The 17,396-nt window shown below is 30.7% G+C and overlaps 1 protein-coding gene across 1 annotated transcript in view; it reads left to right on the forward strand.

Moving 5' to 3' along the window:
- LOC111707168 (G-protein coupled receptor daf-37) overlaps positions 1-14,748 on the forward strand; it is a 21,497-nt gene extending 6,749 nt beyond the window's left edge. The window contains exons 6-13 of the mRNA XM_023480220.1: positions 1,339-1,422; positions 2,952-3,015; positions 4,021-4,073; positions 6,813-6,944; positions 9,653-9,700; positions 10,807-10,874; positions 13,808-13,860; positions 14,608-14,748. Of these exons, the coding sequence (XP_023335988.1) occupies positions 1,339-1,422; positions 2,952-3,015; positions 4,021-4,073; positions 6,813-6,944; positions 9,653-9,700; positions 10,807-10,874; positions 13,808-13,860; positions 14,608-14,673 (568 nt within the window). The 3' untranslated portion in view covers positions 14,674-14,748. The remainder of the gene's footprint in view (positions 1-1,338; positions 1,423-2,951; positions 3,016-4,020; positions 4,074-6,812; positions 6,945-9,652; positions 9,701-10,806; positions 10,875-13,807; positions 13,861-14,607) is intronic.
- The last annotated feature ends 2,648 nt before the right edge of the window (positions 14,749-17,396 follow it).

Here is a 17,396-nt window from a genome sequence, read left to right on the forward strand (position 1 = left end):
ACAACTGCTTTATAAAAAAGAGAGTGCAGTGTACTGGTCACGTGGTACAGACAGAGACACATGACCACTATACTACATTTTATTTGGTGGAAGTACTGGTGACGTAATACGGACTATTAAATAATATTATCAATTATATCTTTTTAAATAAAAATAAAAATTATGATATAGTAATTGGAGAAAACCTAAGTTACAATTAGGTTTCTCTGTGATATCTTCGTGATTTGCTTTCATCATATACCCCCTTTAAATTTTCCTTTACAGTCCCTTTAAGTAGTATTAAAGTTTTGTTTGGCATAGAACATATTCATTCTGAAGACTGATGCTTATAGTTTTAATTTTACTTGAAGCTCTGACAAGCTTGGTAAAATTCAAATTTTAACTGAGAAACAGTCATTGTCGGATATATCAATACAATAAAGACGACTTTCGATTTCAATTATTGATTTTAAACAGCGCTGGATACACATGATACATGGAAACAAAGAGATTCTCTTTGAATTTACTTGCAAGCTTGTGATTTGAAACAAAGCTTAAATAGAACAATTGTTTTTATTATATTGATATAAACGCCGACGATTGTATTAGTTTTATTGTGAACAATTAAAAAGAGTGTAATAACTTATTTAATAATTAACAGTTCTTGGATTCCGGTATTTGAAAATAGTGAAAGAAAAAATTAAAAGAAAGTCTATAATAGGAGACTCAAGCCGAATAAATTAGTTTTTGACTTCTTTTTTCATTAATATGAATATATTGATATATTGATATATTGATATATCGATATATTGGTATATTAATATATTGATATATTGATATATGGATATATTGATATCTATAGATTCATGTTCCCAATTTACAATTTAATCAACGCTCCGGTTGAATACCAGGATTAGGTTAAAGAGAAAATTTTAGATCAAAGAAAATCATATTTTTTATTAATTAATCTGAAAAGATCTAAGAACTCGCGGAACATCCAATTATTAATGATAATTCATATTTTTTCTTTATTTGTAATTTGAACTGGGACAATTGCTTCATTCTTTTATTGAACGTAAATAAACAATTCCAGAAAAAGTTCATTTGTGGAATAGGTCGCCGAAATACAAACCGTGTGCTGGTTCAAAACTTGAATCACAGATTCAAAGGTAAAAAAAATCAAGAGGATTTGAACATGTGATTTGTAGGATTTAAACCGCCGGAAGGTAATTCAGCGACCAATTCATCAAATCTAATCCAAGGTCAAAGATGTTTAACTTATACATTACTCTTTCACAATTTTCAGTAACCCAATTTTAAAATCCACGATCTGTCCCTTTAATTAAGTTTTTGTTCTAGTGGTGATACGACAATGATAGATATGGAACTAACCGAACTATTCCGGGATCCGAACTATATAAAGTACTACAGTTTCTACACAAGGTAAACTGAACTATTCCGGGATCCGAACTATATAAAGTATTTGCAAATTCTAAACAAGGTAGCTAAGGTAAATTTGTATACCCTCCACTAGTGATTGGCAAAAACTTGATTTTCTTTAAAAGTTTTGTTAGTGATTTAGAAAAATGAAAAACAAAACGGTTGTTTTCAAAAACTATCGTTGTTGAAAAGAAAAGTTTTTTTGTTTAAAAAAGACATTTCATTAAATGCTTCAACTCAGAATTGCTTCTGGAATAATTTCCTCCCCTCGAGCATCCTTGAAGTTATCTCTGGATTTTAAGTAAAGACCAAACCATCTCACATCATTCCAAAGAACTCATCAGCATTAAACTTTTTTAAAAACAAAGAAGTTTTTCCAAATATAAAATTTTATCCTATTAATTTTGGCTTAAACTTCAGCCTGGTTCATCTTGAAATTAGCTCTTTATTACCTTTATTACCTAGAATGATCATCCTAGAGTTGTGTGAGCTTTTTTTGGTGTTACCAATTAACATTTTGGTCTTTTCTTTATACAAAAAAATGTGATTTAACAAAATAAAACAGAACACATTTTTGTTTAAGATAAAATAAAAGTTATATTAAAAGTAAAAAATGCAGAAAAATCTCCAAGAACATTTCATCCAACAAGAGTTAAGAACTAAGGGCCTTCTTTTCGGTTCCTGAAATATTTTTAGTTAATTTTCAAATAAAATCCTTTTTTGTGGAAGATTAGTTTAAATTAGAGTTAGATATATTTAAAAATAAAATCAATAGATAACTAAAGTTAATAGATAAGTTAAGAGATCTTAATTTAAGAGATTTGATGGAAATCAAATTAATTTTTACTTGGCTTGCATGTCAGTAATTGACTCTGTAGATGTTTTCTGAGTCAAAAAAGGTTTCATGGTTTCGTTTCCTTACCAAATATAAGGTTGGTCGTTTTGATTTAGAAAACATTTAAGAATACATGAATGAACGTTACTTACTGTGCAAAGAACCGAAATTAAATGTCAATTAACGATAGTTTTTTCATGAAAACGATCGTATCTTCGTTTTTTGTTTATCAAAAGTTCAAAACAAATGGTTCGTTCGTTGTGACCCATCGGTTATTCTAAAAATCGATACGATTAGAAAAACGATCAACGAAATTAAAAGCAATCGTTTATTCAATCGTTTATGAAAACGATTAACAACCCTTCTTACATGTTGATGTCTGTTGGGGAATGCTTGCTATATCTTGCTGTCTTCTGTCAATTGTGTCTGGTGATATGACTGTCTTATGTATAATGTTCACTTTTTTCGTCTGTTATTCACATGGTGATCCCACTTGTCTAACTTTCATATTCTCGAATTTATGTGATATTGTCTATCCGTTTACACTTTTTAAAATCTGTTATTCAAATGGTGTTCTCATTTGTCTAACTCTTTCATATTCTCGAATTTATGTTATATTGTCTATCCGTTTACACTTTTTAAATCTGTCTGTTATTGTTTTAACTTTTTTTTCTTTAAAATTATTTTAACTGTTTAGGCTAATCGCGACTGGTATAATTCCCGTTGTTTTCTTGACGTTTTTCAACATAAAGATATACCAGGTAACCACAAAGAATAAATGAAGTCTTTAAAATTAAAAAAAGTATAGAATTTAAACTTGCGACCCCTTCTTTTGTACACTCAAGTAATCCTCCTTTTTTCAAGAGTTATACCCGATACACAACGGTACCAGTATAATAGCTGTGTTGATTAAGAATGAATTAAATATCATTGTTTTTACTTCAAAATTTTGATTATTTTCATTGTGGTTTGTTTCTTAAAGTGACTTGTAGATCAGTAATACAGATACAACAGAGTACATTGTCTATAAAAAGATGATATCTTCAACAGAAAAGGGTCTAAAGAGTAACGTTGCGAATAAGAAATACCTCTCTATAATTGGAATTAGTTGAAATTACAATGACTGTACCTTTAAGATTTTTTTAAGTTTAAAGGGAGTGTTCACGAAAAATGAAAGGTGGTATAGGCTTATGGCGAAAAATAAGCGCTTTTGATTGCTACTAATCTTACTTCTATCTGTTGCGTCTATAAGGAGAAAATTGTTAAAAACGACTTATATCGAAGAACGTAGCCTCCATACAAATCCAGAAAGTTGCAACATTCAACTCGGATCGTAAAAAAACAATTTAATTCTATTTTTTATGATCTAATAGTTACTTTTGAAAACATTTATTCCTGTTTCGAGGATTTTTGATAATGAAGACGACATTTTCATATTTTCCAGGAATGTTCGAAAATCCAGCGCCAGCGAAATATTATTTTTTAAAAAATCAAAAATATTAAAAGATATTAACTATATAGGAAAGCGTCGAAAAATAATCGATGACTATCTGAATGATTTGTTTGGAATTAAATTGATTATTTCACGATCCGAGTTGAATGTTGCAACTTTCTGAATTTGTATGGACTGTAGCGTATAAGTCGTTTTTAACAATTTTCTCCTTATAGACGCAACAGATAGAAGTAAGATTAGTAGCAATCAAAAGCGCTTATTTTTCGCCGTAAGCCTATATCCCCTTTCATTTTTCGCAAACACTCCCTTTAAGGGCATCAAAGGAGTCCGAACTAGGATGGAACAGAATGGAGTTGGATCAAGAAGGTAAATTAGTAAAATAGTTGTTTGAACAAATATATTTTTATACTTGTACTCTTGTTCTATAGTTCAGACCCATAAAACTGTGAAATAAGAAGACGACTGTTATGATTTCAAATATAACAATAAACATGATGCACAGTTATAAAGGTTAGCCCCCTGTGGACAATTGACTGTGTATACCTCTGATTGCAAACGAACGGTTTTATTAAAAGAACAATTTTATTGAAAAACTGACAGCACTGAAACGAACAATATCTCTCAACAAAAGTTTGAAAGGAAACAAACGAAAAGAAAATTCGTTCATCAGGTTTTAAATCCAAAGCAAAACGAATTACGATCGTTTGCTATGATACCCATCTCTACATCTATAACCCAAGGAGTATTAAATAGAAGGGAGATACAACTGACGCGGCCCGCCCTACAATAAGATTATACATGCTTTGTATATACAATAACCTATTCTGAATTTTTTGCATACTCCTTGCTATGACCCCAGTATAGGCCTACATGACTGGTCACAATTTAATAAAAAGCCCCAGAAAAAAACCTAATTTTTTACGTTTAATCGACACAGACAAACAGACAAACAAGGCAAACATTTTAAATAAATGCATTGATTATATTGTCATTTTATATATAAAAAATAGTAGTAATCTTCTTTTCTTTGTATGTTTGTATGTTCGATCATAACTTTTAATTTGGAAACTCGTTAGAACAAGAAAATGTGTTTGAGTAAATTATCAAAGCTTCGAGTGGGTCGACTTTATTTTCGCACAAATGTGGGTTCCCAAACGTTTCTTTTTTTCGTGTATGAGCAACACGTGACATACCTAAATCATCCATTTGGGTGGTTTCATTTGAGAATCGATTTTTAAAAAATTATTGAATAACGACGACAAAAAATCACAAATCCCGCGCGCGTGGGATAACATAGGAAAAAAGTAAAAATATATAGGAAAAAAGGAAAAATATAAAGGAAAAAAGTAAAAATATATAAAGTAAAAAAGTAAAAATATAAAAGTAAAAAAGTGTTTGTCTCAAAACATATTTTCCAACCCAATCCAATCAGATAATAAAATAAAACAATATTTTTACTTTAACTTTTCCGTGTTGGGAGAGAGTTACAACTGCTTTATAAAAAACTTGACGGAACTAAATTAGAAAATGTATTTCGTTATATTACATATATCCTTCTCAATTTTACACAAAAAAATCATATTGTTTGAAAATACCAAAAAAATAGGAAATATACATTTAAAAACAAAAATAGCTGCATAGGAAATTTCTTTTTTAAAGATTTAAGAAAAGGAAAGAAAAGTGTTTTTTAGAAAAAAGATTAATAATTTCAAATCATTGAACCCCCAAATCTATTCAACCTATTCCTGCTGGAGGGGGGATGGGGCAATTAGACCCCCCTGTAGTTTTCTTTACATAACTTTAAAAGTATGGGTCTATGGATGTTAAAATTTTATGACTTTTCCTAAATACCAATAGCCCTCCTTTAAGGTTTAAAACCGGGCTTTTATAATAACTGCTTGAGTCATCAGACATACTGCCTGAATGAGAACCTTTTCCAAACTAAATCTTTGTTTTGACCCACTTTCAGTTGTCAGATTTTGAGCTTTTTGGAAAGTCTATGATATAAGAAAACAGATTGCACAAGTTTTGCAAAGAAATTTTGCAAATTATTTGCATAGAACCCATCAAAAGAAATTTGCACATTTTTAGTTATTCTTAATTACATCAGGTTATTTACATCAGATTTTGCAAAAACTTTTGCATATTTGAAATGGCAAGGTGAAAAGGTCTTTTCAAAAATGTATATTTTACAATTTTTTTGCAAACACTATTCCTGGATTTTGCTGAAATTTTTTTTTTGTTGCAAATTTTCAGTTTTTTTGCAGAATCTAAAAGTATAGTATAAGAGTCTTCCAGTGATGTATCATTTGCCATATTTGGACATCAAACATGGGATTTAGGGNAATGTGTATCATTCAATTCCTAAAAAAAGGGATATGAAAATTTTCAACTGTGTGTCTAGATTTCTCTATTTGAAAGGATATGAGATTGTCTCTACGTAATGAAAAATATCAAAAAAAGATATGAATGTGTATCATTCAATTCCTAAAAAAAGGGATATGAAAATTTTCAACTGTGTGTCTAGATTTCTCTATTTGAAAGGATATGAGATTGTCTCTACGTAATGAAAAATATCAAAAAAAGATATGAATGTGTATCATTCAATTCCTAAAAAAAGGGATATGAAAATTTTCAAGTGTGTGTCTTGATTTCTCTGTTTGAAAGGATATGAGATTGGTCTCTCTACATAATGAAAAATATCAACAAAAAATATGAATGTGTATCATTCAATTCCTAAAAAGAGGGATATGAGTTTCGAATTTAAAAATTTTCAACTGTGTGTCTTGATTATAAACCTCTTATTTTTTTCTTATGCAATTAGCACAAGTAAATATTTACATATATATCATTATTTTCCCCAAAAAAGGCTTTTTATACAAACACCATGGAGGACACTCCCTTACCCCATACCGGAAAAACCATTCGGAGTACGTCCTAAAAAAGCTTGAATGTTTTTTACTGCTGTAGGAGGGGGAAGGGGGTGGTGTAAGACCATAAACTTTTAATTTGAAAAAGCTTGTTAAAAATAAAGCTTAAATAGAAAAGTCGTCTTCATTGTATTGATTTACACGTCGACCACTGTAGTTAAAAAAGTTTCTTTAGACAACAGGAGGCAATAAGTGAACTGAATCTTGCAATCGTCCTGGTCTGTGTGGTGGTCGTCTTCCTTATCTGTCATATACCTCGTATTCTTCTCAATATGTTCGATGTTCTTCATATCAACGATATTCTAAGGTATAGATAGTTTATCACATCATATTCTTAGGTATTGATAGTCTACCATATCAACGAAATTCTAAGGTATAGATATTCTACCATTTCAACGGTTTCTAAGGTATAGATAGTCTACCATATCAACGATATTCTAAGGAATAGTCTACCATATCAATGTTATTCTAAGGTATAGATAGTCTAACATTTCAGTAATATTCTAATGTATAAACAGTCTGCCATATGAACGGCATTCTAAGGTAAAACATCAACCATATTCTTAGGTATAGATAGTATAATATATCAACGATATTCTAAGATATAGATAGTCTACCATTTCAACGGTTTCTAAGGTATAGATAGCCTACCATGTATCATTATATTCTAAGGTATAAATAGTCTGCCATATCAACGATATTCTATGGTAAAGATAGTCTAACATATAAACAATATTCTAAGGTATAGATAGTCTGCCATTTAAGAAATATTAAAAGGTATAGCTATAAAATACCATATCAACGAAATTTTAATGTATGGATATTCTACCATGTCAATGATATTCTAAGGTATAGATATTCTACCAAATCAGCGATATTTTAAGGTATAGATATTCTACCATATCAACGATATTCTAAGGCATAGATAGTCTACCATATAACAATATTCTAAGGTATAGATAGTCTACCATATCAACGATATTCTAATGTACTCTACCAAATCGATATTCTAAGGTATAGATAAATAGTTTACTTAACCTGTGCGATATTACTGTATAGAAAGTCTACCCCTGTAAAACATCCAGGGTTAACCCTATTTATCCTGGGGGTAGTTTCAATTTCCCCCCCCCCCCCATCGTCTTTTCAGAGTGTTTGAGCTAGGAAACTCAAATTTTCTGACTTTTCTAACTAACATATGCTTATCACTTAAAACAAAAAGCTGTGCATACCCCCTCCCCCAAGAGTATTCTGGTTTTTAAGTACCTGCAAAGATAAGGTTAATATTGTTAATATTTTACAAGGAAACGGAAAGGTATTTCTCGGAAGAGCATGAGCATGATGACATAATTAAAGGATCTGCATCTATATGCGTATATATATGCGTAATTTCAAAAGTTAAATGTCCGATTTAAAACGATATCCTTAAGAGCTTTGTGTGATGAAGAATTATATCCGTGTTTATAATTTTAAAAACTTATTATTTCTAAATTTGATTTCTTTAGTCTTATGAATAAACATATACTTTTGTATTAGCCAATTTAGATTCCTTTAATAAAAGCTGGATTTCTTATGTGTAACAATTTTGCTTTTAATACAGTGGTAGGCGATAATATCAATACAAGGAAGACGATTTATAACAAGCTGTTAAACAGCATGGATACACATTACATATTAACATAAAAGTCAAGAGAAGCAGTCAGTTAAAAAAGGATCTCTGCTGGGATACTTGAAACCAGGATACGGTGGGGGTGGGGGAGGGTTAATTTGACCCCCCCCCCTCTAAATCCCACGTTTGATGTCAAAATATGACAAATGACACATCATTGGAAAGCTCTCATGCTCTACTTTTAGAATTTACAGTAAATAAAATTTGCAAAAAATATTTTTTTTACAAACATCAAGATATATATTAAATTGACCTCCCCCCTCCTCCCCGAGGAATAGGGTTAATGACTTGTAAGTTGTAACCTTGGTCTTTGAAAAAAGTTTGTTAACAATCAAAACTTAAATAAAAAGTTGTCTTCATTGTATTGATATATTCGCTTACCACTGTCTGTTTGAATAAAATTAAAGGGCTTCATTAAAATCCTTTATTGCAACATATTAAAATTATCTATTCGACCTTCTTCAGTGTTTTCATTATTATTCTGCAGAAATATCAATGAAAAATATTTAATTTATTTCATCAGTTCAAAGTTCTTTAAATATTCTTTTCATGTTTTCATTTGAAAAATGGTTTGCAATGAGTTTTACATGTATTCCGGAAAGCGAAATGAGTTTTAAATCTTTAAGATTTGCCAATTTATTCTATTTTAAAATCCTAAAAACAGAGGCATGAATAGTTAACTATGCAGAGGGACCATGGAGGACAGTAGGTATAAAAAGCCTTTTTTTCGCCAAAAAATGATTAATATTTACTTCTGATAATTGCTAACAAAAAAATAAGAGGTTTATGTTAATATAAGTCATTACGAAATAAAAATATGCACTTAAACAGGATATTCAGATTTTAAAATGTTCAACTGTGTGTCTTAATTTCTCTGTTTGAATGGATATAAGATTGGTCTCTTTACATAATGAAAAATATCAAAAAAAATATGAATGTGTATCATTCAATTCCTAAAAAGAGGGATATGAGTTTCGAATTTGAAAATTTTCAACTGTGTGTCTAGATTTCTCTATTTGAAAGGATATGAGATTGTCTCTACGTAATGAAAAATATCAAAAAAAGATATGAATGTGTTCTTTATATCTTTATATCTTTATATCCTTATATCTTTATATCTTTATATCTTTATATCTTTATGTCTCTATATCTTTATATCTTTATCTCTTTATATCTTTATATCTTTATATCTATGTATCTTTATATCTTTATATCTTTATATCTTGATTTTCTCTATATCTTAATATTTTTATACCTAAAATAAACGTTATTCTTTACATAAATTATCATATATCAAGAGGAATGTTTTATATATTATTTTAAACTTCATAATAAATATTTATTTTAAGATGTGAGGGAAAATATGAGTCTCCAGCCTGGTTTAAATGTATGGCAGGGTAAGATTTTTATTTAAAGTGTTTACGATGAAATTAAAATGTTTTGTATCTTTTATTAATTAAGTTTAATATTCATTTGAATCAATTATATGTTCACTAGATGTTTTTGATAGTAATGAAATAAAATAGAGAATAATTTTTATCTTGATTAATCAAAATTAATGATTTTTTTTTTCGTTAGAAATTTTTTTTCTGTTTTCTGCCAATTATCCACGACTGGAGTAAACATAAATAAGAAATGTGTTCTTAGATCAAAGAGTTACGAAAAAAGGGAGCCTTTCTTTGTAAAAATAATACAAAAAATACCTCTCCCATCTAATTAACTTTATAATTATAAACCTAAAGAAATCTTTACATTTTCTGTCATTTTAATTAAGACATATTCTGTATAAAAATAGTTAATGCTGGAGCGATAGATTAGTTTATAATTACTATTTATTAATTGTAAATTTTCGACGCAATTCTCAGTGACCTTTTATAAAAAAAGGGAATGCTCTGATATTTGAATAATATTAGAGGTAACAATGTTTATTCAGAGGATCGTATATTCTTCTCTTATAAGGTAGCGTCTGCTTAAAAAATCAACTTTAAGCAACCCATTATAAGGGTTGGCATGTACAATTCTCAGCAGTACTCTTTAAACCTGTTTCTCGGTAAAACTAAGGAGCTGATACCGTCGTTTGCCTGACAACTACTTGATTATTACTATTAGCCTTTGAAGCAAATACCAGCAGGTAGTGTTTACAGAGCGCATACACGTGAACTAATCAATTTTTAGATAGAAAACTACGAATGACTTCATAAGATGGGAATCACTTCTGAAAACGACTTATGGGTTATTCTTAATTCAATTTTAAGTGTTAAGTTTTTCAAAATTAGAATCAAGCGCATTGTAAGATAGAACAATCACTTGATCTTCCTCATTGTAGCTTAGTCCAATGTAATGTAGAAGTAAAGGGTACCTTAGTAAATTGGGCATGCCCCCCCCCCCATGGAAGGTCACTTGAAATTACATCGGCACTGTCTTTCATTTTAAAATTTTGTATATAGGGAGGGTCACTTGAAATTACGGTTACAGTCCCTTTAAGTGTATCTCTTTATTTCAGGTTTAATCATCTTCTTCTTATTCTGAACAGTTCCTGCAACTTTATAATCTACTGCTCGTTAAACCAAAGTAAGTTTTCACAGCGCACTTTCTAAATTAATTCAATATATGTATTCTGATGGATCAAATCGTCAAAGTTGGATATATGCCCAAGGTTCACAACATCAGAGCCAGCGATTTAAAAGCTTCGGTTGGAGTCGATATTCCTTAAATCCAGCTTTAAGACCGAATCTTAGACCCAATTTTGACGACAGCTTGTGTCAATTGATTGACAGCTGCAAGATCTTAGGCTTGACTTACGGAGTTAGGCCCAATGAAAATAAAACCGACCTTGGTTGGTTTCAGCAGTTTATAAGGCTCAATGTTGAATCTTGTTCTCATCAAAACCCAGAATGCGGTAATTCCAACCATGAAAATCCGCCAAGTACAAAATTAAACCGGTTTTATGAACTCAACTCTGTGCAAAATTTAATGCAACTTAAATTGAAAGCCTAAGCCGTAAATAAGGCCCAACGGCAGCTTAGACCTGAATCTTTTAAATCGAGGTCTAAGAGGTCGAAAATTTTGTTTAATCTTGAACGCTTGATTTTGATATCAACTGGGGGCACTTTTAAATTTGAGGATCAGTGCTTGATCCCTCAATTTAAGTTATCCCTGCGGGACATGACCACTTCAGGATATCGAAGAGGAATTCAAAAATTATGTAGGTCTCCATAAGATGAAGATCAATGCTTTTTCCTGAGACTCTGACAAATCAAAATATTTGCCGCCAGTTGCATTTTAGGGTTTTTTTGAGTTCGTGGCAAAAATGTGTTCCATTGGCCATTATTCTAACAAAGTAAAGTTCAATTTATGCAACAATTATTGAGACAGGGCCGACTTGAACTGTTGCTAACTTATGCTCTTGGTTTAACCCTTAACATAATTTTATTTGTTTCTCTGACACACATCTTTTCTACCTGGAACAATGGTGTCTTTCCTGGAACACGTAATTCTTCCGCTAGACATTTTATTCCTTTCTAAGGCACTGTATTCCTTTCTTTCCTGAGATTGAGGTATTCCTCAATTCGACACTATTCTTCCCATGGAACTCAGTATTCTCCAATGGGACACTTTATTTTTTCCTGGGACATGTTATTCTTCAGAAACATATATTCTTCCCTGGAACACTTTATTCTTCCCTCGGACATGTTATTCTTCCTTTGGACACTATATTCTTCCCTGGAACACTTTATTCTTCCCCATGAGAACAATAAAGGGTCCCAGGTAAGAATAAAGTGTCCCAGGTTTAAGAATAAAGTGTCCCAGGTTTAAGAATAAAGTGACCCAGTTTTAAGAATAAAATATCCCAGGTAAGAATAATGTGTCCCAGGTAAGAATAAAGTATCCCAGGCAAGAATAAAATGTCCCAGGTAAGATTAAAGTGTCCCAGGTAAGAATAAAATGTCCCCTGGTAAGAATAAAATATCCCGGGTAAGAATAAAGTGTCCCAGGTAAGATTTAAGTGTCCCAGGTAAAAATAAAATGTCCCAGGTAAGAATAAAGTGTCCCAGGTAAGATTAAAGTGTCCCAGGTAAGAATAAAATGTCCCAGGTAAGAATAAAATGTCCCAGGAAAGTATAGTGTCCCTCAGAAATTTTCCCTCATCCCAAATATTGGTGTTGTAAAAGTATTTTGAATTCAGTAATGCAATCTCTTTAAAAATGAGAAAATCCTTGAAAAGCTGAAATATTCTTGTCAGTTGTGCGTGTGGAGCTTATGAAATTTTGGAGAACCAAATTTATCTTATGAAAGTTGAAAAGAATATCCATTTTAAAAGAGAATAAAGGTTTTATATCTAGACTGAGCTAAATCATAAAGAATTATCTGAAATAAAAACATTTTCTGAAAAGGTTAGTTCAAAAATGAAAATCATAATGAAGAACCTGCTGCATGCCAGTCCATTAGCGCCTGATCCAATCAGGGTTCCAAAGAATCAGTTTTGCCAATTACCAGCAATGTGTTTGTTGTCTATTCTGAACAGATAGAAATTTCATGGCGGTTACATCTATCTTTCTTTCTAGCGAATTATCCAATTAAAGATAAATCCTTATGACAGTAAAAAGAAATAATTACGTCTACTGAAACTATAGTGCACAGTACACTTGAATTTTTAACGTTGTACAAATATCAATAAAAAACTAGGTTTTTAGCAATAGATTAAATATACTTAGGTATGAAGATAGGTAGAAATAATGAGTTGTTTAGCAACACCACCCTTGCAATTACGCGTGGCAATTTATCATGTTGCTGGTTCGTTCGTTCTTGAAATTATCGCTCATATTTCATAAATTTCGTTCGTTTTCTCGATGATCGTCCAGTAAAAGTGTTCGTTTTCCATGCAAAGTTTCGTTTATTCTTAAAAATTTAATTCGGTCAAAAAAATTATGTCCATCTCTACTTTAGCATCAACAATGAAAGATCTATTATATAACTGGAGGACGAATATGAAGGCATTTTAATATGTTGCTGGTTTATGCGTGAAAATCCAAAATGTGTACTGTATACCCATAAAGCTGTAAAATATAAAGACAATTGTATTTGTAGTTCAACACATAGAACACATCAGCAATTGTGCAGCAGCAAAAGTTAGCAATAAGATTTCTTAATTGCTTTCTTCTTATTTCACAGTTTTATGGGGATCACTGTACATCTGTTGATAAAAAATTCAAAATTATTTCACAATCTAGTGGGATTAGAATACTTATCTTTAAGTTAAATTTTCTGTTAATAGTTATTCTTTGAAACCTTGTACAATCCCTTTTCTAGAATTGTTTTTGTTAAAAATTACAAAAATAATTATTTTGTTTATTGGTTAAATTTATCCATCAGCTTTTTAATATGCAACTTTTTCTTAACAGTACTTTTCGTTCAGAAACAAATTTAGAACTTTATATTTCCATTTGTTAATGGAACTTTCCAACAGTTTGGATTATTTCTTACTAACCATTAACTATGTTTAGATGTGAAAGAATACCTCGTTAAAGTAATTTCACGACTAACGCTAAGGTTCAGGGTAAGCTTTAAGTAAAATTATGAATAAACAGCATAAAAGAAACAAAAAAGAGAAAATAAAACTTTGGGATGTTTTGAATTTTTAAGATTGTGTTAAATGACTGTGTATAGCTTTTTTTACAGTCTTTAGCGAATCAAGAAAGTTTGATTTTATAAGAATTATATGTAAATTAAACGCTATTCTTTTCCTTACTTAAAGGAAATGAGTTTTTGTCGCAAAAACTAATATTGTAATACCTATATCTCTGGAACCCGATGTCGTAGACCTTAGATATTTCAAAGTATGAAATTTGTTAGATCACATAATTTAAGTTTAAAATATTAAAGGTTTACATCGTTAGGTTGCAAAGATATAGAAATTTAAAAATTTGAGTTTGAGGCAAAAACTCAATTCCTTCGACCTTAATAAAAGAACATTAGTACGTATCGAGGCGTAATATATTCTAAAAGTGGCCAAAGTATGTGTGCAATTTTCATAATCTAGCTTATCTTGAATATGTTCTAAAGATTTCTATTTTAACCCTATCCCCCGGGCTATTTTTTTTATTTCCCCTGAATGTGGAAATAGTGTGTTAATTCTTTCAGAATATTTTGGACCCTTATAGGGACTGCAATGCCCGATTCACAATGGTAACCTTGAAACATTTCTCTTATCAATATGTAATGTGGAAGATATTGTCGTTTTTCTTTGCTCAAATGTTCATAATTTTAAAAGATGTTAACATGGCATAATACAGATATTTTTTAGTTTATGGGAAGGGAGGAGGAGAACCATGGAATAGAAATTCAAACACTGGCAACTACAGAGGTTTAGTGTTTATGCATTATGCAGACAATGGCAACTACAAAGGTTTAGTGTATATGCATTATGCAGACACTGGCAACTACAAAGGTTTAGTGTATATGCATTTTGCAGACAATGGCAGCTACAGAGGTTTAGTGTATATGCATTATGCAGACACTGGCAGCTACAGAGGTTTAGTGTATATGCACTATGCAGACACTGGCAGCTACAGCTAGAGGTTTAGTGAATATGCACTATGCAGACACTGGCAGCTACAGCTAGAGGTTTAGTGAATATGCACTATGCAGACACTGGCAGCTACAGCTAGAGGTTTAGTGAATATGCACTATGCAGACACTGGCAGCTACAGCTAGAGGTTTAGTGAATATGCACTATGCAGACACTGGCAGCTACAGCTAGAGGTTTAGTGAATATGCACTAAGTAGACAATGGCAACTACAAAGGTTTAGTGAATATGCACTATATGCAATTATAGAGGTTTAGTGTAGTTTCATACAGAAGTTGAATCTTAGTCCATGTGAGCAAAGTCCTTTGACAAACAATTTATTTAAGCTTATTCAATCAAGATTAACTTGTCTTGCCTGGCCAAATTTGTTAAGAAATTAAAAACTGAGCCAAAAAACAATAATTTTTTAAAAACATTTTACTCCAGGCAATGCAATTTTTATGAATAAAGATTTAGAAATTTCAATGTTTACTTTAAATTTAAAGATAAAACAAAAATATTGCGAAAGTGTTAAAAATCATTCTCAGAACAACAAAATAAAACTATTATAAAATACATTTTTTTAGTAGAAAAATTCTATTCACGTCCAAGGAATTCTTTTAAGAGAATAAAATTGTAAAATAATTTTCCTTTGAGACGATTTTAAGAAGTTCGTCTGCAAATTTTGGTGTCTTAATGCTAAGAAAAATTTATATATTAACTGTTTTTGCTACAAATCAAATTTTCAATATTTGAGAATCAAATTTTGATTATCCATCCTGAGAAAGTCATTAACAGTCCCTTCTTCTCTCCTTCTTACAACCTTTAGCAACAACAACGTTTAATGTCTAACTGTTGGTTCGTTCATCGTTTGTTCTTACAAAATATTGTATTGTTCAAAGAGATTTGATTGAAAATACGTACATTTTTGAAAAGTGGGGTTTTCAATATTATTTATTGCATTTTACAGCACAAAGAAAAAATATTAAAATCTTTTGCATAGAAAAATTAAAATCTTGAAACTTTGATTTTCGAATGGCTATATCTTTGCAACTAATGATGACTAATTTTGACATTTTAAACCATGACTGTCTGAGGTTGGTTTGAAATTTTAAAAAAATTATCACATCAGGTTACACAGATATAAGGATTAGATAATTAGAGGTTGTCGACTTCCAAGAATTCATATGGTTCTTTTTAAACAAAATGTTTAATGGGTAATAAGCGTAATTTAAGGTAAAGAAATTGAGTCTTTGTCACAAACTCTTAATTTTTAATCCTTATATCTTTGCATCTTTATGGCAAAGACCTTTGAAAGTTTATACTATTAATTCTGTTTGATCAGATTACCTAAAAATATCAAAGATTTTCACCATTACGTTGCAAAGAAATAGGGATTAGACAATTTGAGTTTGTGGCAAAGACTCAATTCCTTTCCATGAAAAAATGCCAAAATGCACGGTCACTACCCTTTTTTCTGATAATTCTATAAATATTTTCCTGCAGTAGAAATGCAAAAAAATCAGTTTTCAAAATCTCAAAAATTGATATCTAATTCATTCTCGTTCAGGCAAAGCTTTTAAAGGCACCGTTGTACATCAAGCATTTTCGTTTTCATGTAGGGTCACTTCAAATAGAGCTTACAGTCCCTTTAAATGTTTAAATTCTTTGTAAATGTAATTGTGTGATCCAACCATGGAACAAATAGATATAATAAATGTTATTGTTGTTTTTTGTCTTGTTTTTACTGGCCATCTTGTTACCTTTACATTCCATTCTTTTAATAAGAAAAATGTTAAATTTATGAGAATTTATTGGCTAAAAGAAATTGAGTCTTTGCCACAAATAACAGATCCCTTCATCTTTGCAACCTGCTGGTGTAAACCTTTTATATTTTAACCCTTGATTGTTTGATCCAACGTAATTCAAAGTTTGAAATGGCTAAGGTCTACAACATAGGGTTGCAACGATATAAGGATTATACAATCTGAGTTTGTGGTGATTCTTTTATTTGAATTAGTGCACTTCTTAAACTAAATTTTACATTTTTCCAGGAAAGTTTTCAAGTTCTATTATTTTATGTCTTTACACTTAAATCTCATTAGTTTAATAGAATACTAATTCGGTTCTCTTTATTTTTTTCCCCCCCTCTATTTTACAACCAGTGAAATTTTGTGAGTTTGCTTTCAAAGTTTGCTGTTTAAAAGGACTGTAAGCGTAATTCCCTGTGACCCTCAATTCAAAGATAGCAATGCCCTTGAAAACTTAGTCTGATCAAGTATGAATTAGATATCCGTGTTTATTTAAATTGTTTATTTTTATTTTTGGTTTTGCGCAAAAGTGGCGTGCACATTTTCTACTGCGAAGAAACAATGAAGAAATTGTCTGAATTAACACTTTTCTAATCAAAAGACAATTTTATCTTTCACAGTTTTTATCAGATTAAGGTTTTAAGGGAATCCTTTTTAACTTGGGCATCAAATTACATGGAAATTGAAATTACGCTTACAGTCCCTTTAAATTAAAG

This window comes from Eurytemora carolleeae, unplaced genomic scaffold (genome assembly GCF_000591075.1).
Source record: "Eurytemora carolleeae unplaced genomic scaffold, Eaff_2.0 scaffold264, whole genome shotgun sequence".
Taxonomy (NCBI): Eukaryota; Metazoa; Arthropoda; class Copepoda; order Calanoida; family Temoridae; genus Eurytemora; species Eurytemora carolleeae.